The sequence below is a fragment of the Pecten maximus genome, unplaced genomic scaffold, assembly GCF_902652985.1.
Source record: "Pecten maximus unplaced genomic scaffold, xPecMax1.1, whole genome shotgun sequence".
Classification (NCBI taxonomy): domain Eukaryota; kingdom Metazoa; phylum Mollusca; class Bivalvia; order Pectinida; family Pectinidae; genus Pecten; species Pecten maximus.
In genome coordinates this window covers 70,122-75,915 of record NW_022979571.1, presented here as the reverse complement: position 1 = coordinate 75,915, position 5,794 = coordinate 70,122, and the positions used below count along the sequence as shown (strand labels likewise).

General features: G+C 37.3%; 1 protein-coding gene across 1 annotated transcript; it reads right to left on the bottom strand.

Moving 5' to 3' along the window:
• Nucleotides 1-1,158: 1,158 nt before the first annotated feature.
• LOC117318946 (piggyBac transposable element-derived protein 4-like) lies at nt 1,159-4,471 on the bottom strand. Its single transcript, XM_033873872.1, has 4 exons — nt 3,607-4,471; nt 2,762-3,069; nt 1,941-2,190; nt 1,159-1,489 (listed from the first exon to the last, which is right to left on the bottom strand). The coding sequence occupies exons 1-4, from the start codon at nt 4,287-4,289 to the stop codon at nt 1,462-1,464; spliced, it is 1,269 nt and encodes a 422-aa protein (XP_033729763.1). The 5' UTR covers nt 4,290-4,471; the 3' UTR covers nt 1,159-1,461.
• Between the last annotated feature and the right edge of the window lie 1,323 nt (nt 4,472-5,794).

Genomic DNA, 5,794 nt, shown 5'->3' with positions numbered 1-5,794 from the left:
ATGCTTCAGAAGATTTTCCTCCAGAAAATTTAATTTTACTTTCTTCTTGGAACTCGAAACTGGAAGTCATAATTTATATCATCAAATCAAAGCTGTTGATATGATTGTAAATCATTACAACATACACCAATATGTATGTTAACTAAGTCTATGATTACAAAAAAATGACAAAGCCATGGAATAACAGAACAAGCTTTTATATTCAACATGTTTTTGTTAGTATCATTTGATGAATACCACAAATAAACAATCCAAGAATAACATAACAAATAAACAATGCAAATATTCAAAAATGAACCGGATTATTGTGTGCACCTTATCACAGGAGTGTAGCAATATGGCTTTAAATCTAATCTGCACAATTTTTCTAAATCAATTAAAATTTTAATTAAGAAAAATCTTGTCGCTCCGTTTAATTATTTTAATATGTTGCAAAACTCTATTTTAATATGATTTTTCGGAGAAAAAATTCTCTAAAAAATACTTAAATCTAGAGTTAACTTTATAAAATTGAAAATGACTCTGTATACATGTGATGATATAAATCCTTATACTTATTGACCTCAAAGTACATTTAACAATGAAAATTGGCCTAACTTCTGGTTCAAGTGGTATATAATTGCTTGCTCGGTTATTATAATATCCTGTTTATTATAATATTTTTCTTTGGAAAATAGAATATCATAATAAGCGGTCTCCACTGTAACATGAAAATATTCAACTACAGTACAGTTCAAATACTGTACAAGTTATAAATACTGGATATTGTCATTGATATTGAAAATCATGAATGTGACAAATTTCCAACATTTCAAAATAAATTTACAAACAATCTCAATTATATATGATATATATGTAAGTACAGGTCTTGGTGTCTACTCTTCCTGTGTGACAGGGACTAAATCCTTGTGAAATGGTTCAAAGCACAAAACGCACAGGTTTACCCCACATTGTCGGCATCCAAAACTCGATTCCTTCCTGATTTTCACCTTTCCACACTGGCGACACCTGTTCACCTTTACCTTAACTGGCATATGAGAATAGGAAAGACCTGCCACATCATGCTGTATCACACGTCGTCGTTTTCTGACAGAACGTGTATCACCAATTAACTGTTTACATAGCCTTTCTCTGAATTCCAGCTAGGTAAGGTGCTTCACTCTGCCAGTTCTGGTTTTCCTCTGGTGACTTGGAGACTCCTTCATAAGAATGAAAGAATTCACAAGGGCTGTATCAAGCAAGAAGAAGAAAACATACTTCCACCATTTGTAGCACTTTCTGGCACAGGTGTACTGCATACGGAGTTGATCAGCTCTATCCACAGCATTCATATTGTCGCCGTACATTTTCACAACAGAAGGGGCCAGTTGAACTCTCTCACTACCATCTTTATTTTTGCGACGCACCTCATGTAGTGTAGTAGGGTCTGCATTTGTCGACAGAAATGTCAATGGCTTGTTGTCAAACCAGACACTGGCCACCAGGTTTCCTGTAAACACAACATACATCATGTAACTTATATAATAGAGGTATATTAGCTTCATCAGCAGATTATCAATAATTATTTTACTATGAAGTGATAAACCAATGTATTAATTACAATTATAATAGACGCAGCCGACATAAATTGCCGCTACATTTATATAGCAGTACATATATTTGAATCAAGTTATTCAAGAATAATTTCAAATAGATTACAGTATGGTTTATGATATGAATGCAACTTGCACAATACAGTAACCTGAGGGATATTGTATTAAATAAAGTTATATTGATAATATATCCCAGTACTGTATAATGTATTTAAATTGTAGGTACTAATTTGCTACATTTTCACAAGTTACTTTACAGACATAATAGTATTTATTATCCGAGCAAACACAAATTGAATAAGCAATAAGTTGAAACCAATCTGAATATTCCTGGCACTTTATAATTACCTGATTGCAGCATTGTGAAGTCTCCCTTTTTTTTTAACATTCTCCTTACTGATACCAGACGGGAACCCCTTTCTATTGATTCGACATGTTCCACATGCATAGAGACCATCCTTTAGCAAGTCAGAAAACAGCTGGGGACTGGAGAAGAAATTGTCAACATATACGTGGCGACTGCTACCAACAATGTCTCTGGTCAGATCGGTCACAACTCGAGCAGCAAGTCCAACTTCTCTCTTGCCTTGTTCATTTCCTGAAAATGGTTGGTAAAATGCCTTTATTGGTACATGTATAATATAATATAAACTTTATTTATTTTACAACAATTGCGAAACAAGTTAATAACTGATATTAATCACTATTGTTGGCCCAGATGGAAGCGCGCGAGGGGTCTTACTGTGGGAGGAAACCGGAGTACCCGGGGAAAACCCACGTGGTCGGGCAGGTGACCCCATACCTTTTCACGTCTGATCTTGGAATCGAACCCCGGCCGCATAGGTGAAAGGCCAGTGTGTTACCACTGAGCCACCCGACCACCATGGTACTTGTACTGTACAATGTATCTAGATATTATGTTATAACTGACAATGTTCAGTGTTATATAATTTTGGTAAAATAATAAGACTATCAAATTAATTTGCATGATGATCTTGAGTCAATGTATAAGACAATTTATGTCAATATGTTTTATTCCTGAATAATTAAGATTTAAGTCATTAAACAATTACAAAATATAGTGAAGTGGAGTTTTATTTATGATGGATGCAACAGAAGCATATCTATTGGACTGGAGCAACATGGAACATCATGCTGAATAAACATACCTGCTCTTCCGGTGTAAATCTGGAGTTTGTCGACATAGCCATTGGTGGAATCCGCCCGCTCCCACACCTTGATCCCAAACTTAACCGGCTTGGCTGGCATATACTGCTTAAAACTAAGCCTCCCCTTGTATGCAATCATAGCCTCATCTATAGCACAGTCCTGGTGTAACGTGTACTGGGATGCTATAGTGCCTTGGATGGTATCTAAGACTGGCCTGACATGATGGAGCTTGTCGTGACCGTCGCTGCCTTTGGGGGGATTTGTCGTGGAGTCATTCAGATGAAAATACTGTGCGAGTTTCTCAAATCTACAAGTCAAGACACCCGAAACTGTAGGACAAACCTTAGAAATGTATTGGTTTAAAAACAAAAGAATAAAAGAAACTACAAAATATATACTATAAATTGATAAATTCACCATTTGTCATCTTGTTCGAAAAAATTATTACAGCAAGTGTTAAATACTTGGTCATTTTCCACATTTAAATCTGTACCCAGCATATAGGCCTATAGATTTTACTTTTATAACTGATTAAATTCACAAAATTAAGTTAAAATTTGAATAAGAATTTTATAACTTTGCTTTAACATTTTAGATGTTTGTTTGTAAACATCCTAGTCAAGAAATAATTACAAGTTGTTTCCACTTCAAGTAGGATAGGCTATTTACCACATAAGTTACATAACTAAATGATTAACTTGAAAAGAAATATGGTCACAATTTCAACCATTAGGGCTCCAATGAAGTTTATATTGCTCATCACTAAAACAAAATACTGTCATACATGTAGAGTCTACATTTGTACTGTACATTTTGTAAATTAAATACAAGTAATTTGATTTACCTGAGTCTGGTCATTATGGTAGGCAAAGATGTTTGAAACATCCAATCAGATGACCAGTACATCTTTGCAGTTGGCAGGTCCAGCAGTGACATAAAAATCACAATCCCCAAGAAGGTCTTGATCTCGGTGGGCGAAGTTGCCTGCCACGAGCTGTCTGCCTTTTCCCGGATCCGCTTAGCAGCATAGGTGTTGGTCTGCTGGGCTAGCTTGTCGTACAAGGATTCAGGGGAAATCAGGTGAAAGAAATCCAGCTCTTTCTTCTCAGCATCCAGTGCGGTAGTAGGGCCAGCTATATCCTCGAAATCCTTCACACGTATAGGTTTCAGATCAGCTGTCCAGCGGCGATCGTTGTGGGCGTGTCCAGCATCTCCACCTCCGCGGTCTACGAGGCCCGCTAGCGGGATGATATCGGCGAGTGGAATGTCATCATCACTCTCAGAGTCCAGCTCAGACAATTCCAGATCGGATCCACCGATATTGTTGTCTAATTCTTGGGTCCCAGCCCCTTCTTCATCGTCTGATTCAGTATCAGCATTCACAGTCAATGCACTCGCCGCCATGTTGTTTACATTGGTGATGACATTCCATAACATTTCCCGGGAAATTCGAACAAATTGGGTCACATGACGAAAATTGTGTACTTTTCGCCTATCAAAATCTTTGTTATGAACCGAGGGATTCATTTTTTGTGTAAATTTATTGGATAATTCATCTGTCGTCTGCTACAGCCAGCTAATCATAAATTAGATAACATAACATCCCTTGTCGTGTGTATACGACAACGGGGATGAGACGTCACATTTTCCTGTCGTCTGTATACGACAACGGGGACCAGGAAGCACATTTTTCTGTCGTCTGTATACGACAACGGTACGGAAAGAGTTAAAGGTGTGAAAACACTAAAGGGATTGTTTTTACAACATGATTGTGTTTAAAGAAACATAGACCCTTGGGCCTATTTTTAGATCAGAATAGTGTTCATCCCTTAACATCCAGCAATGCTATATAATCAACATTTATGCAAAATCTGTTCCCCTTGCCCCAAGGATGTTTCTGAGCAATTCGGGTTCAAATCCATTCATAACTTAATGACTGATAGCAATTTAAAGGAAATCCTTAACTTCACCAATTGGACCACACCCCTCTGGACCCTTGGGGGACAAAGACACCATTTATGCAAAAACTAATCCCCATTCCCCAACGATGTTTCTGACCAAATTTGGCCAAAATCCAAGAAAGAACTGTTTGGCTAGTAGCGATTTGAAGCACATGTTGACAAACGACGCGCCATGACATAAGCTCACCAGACCTTCGGTCCAGTTGAGCTAAAAATAAAAACTTCACATTGTTCTCATAGACATCTATGAGAACAATGTAAAGTTTTAACTCACCTAAACCGAATGTCTCGTACATATACTGGTATATTAGCTTTGTCCAAGCATAAATCACGACTCGATACAAAAACAAATTACAAGGTACATTATCACAATGACTCCATTTCCTGTTCAACCATCAGAAACAAAATACAAAACGCTTGCTCTCACTTTTCAATAAAACCTATTCAAACAAAAACTATGTCACAAAGAATCATCAAATCCTACCACTGTCATGAACAACCAGCTCCATTACATACAACCAACTGCACGTAACCAGAAACATGGGACATCACACACATAAAAGTAAATGCAAATAACCTATATCCCAAAGTCAGTATCTAATCAAATCTTATAATTATAAACTCTGATTAAATATTCATAATGTATAATGCATTTATCATTAAATACTGCCTTGCATCCAGTTTCAAACACTGCTCAAATAGATGCTAGCAATATCCCTAAAACACATTTAAGTGCTTTTGCTAAAACAATATTGAAAGTCACCAACAACATCATATTTTAAACCAACCTCGCTTAAGGTTCCTGAAACGGAAATCCTCCGCTTTCTAGGGGATGACAGTGCTTCCTCCACATTTCTGCCCTGCAGGTAGGGCGTAAGAATTGTACCTGCTGCCCCCATTGCATGATCGTAAGAGGCGACTAAACTTGGGATCTTATCTTTTCTCTTCTTAACAACTTTCTTCCTAATGTCTCCCTTGACAATGCCTCACTTTTGGCCTTTAGTTGAGCGTTCGCCCCTGTGAGGAAGGTTTTGGGTTCTGTCCCCTGGCCGAGACATACCAGAGTCTTTA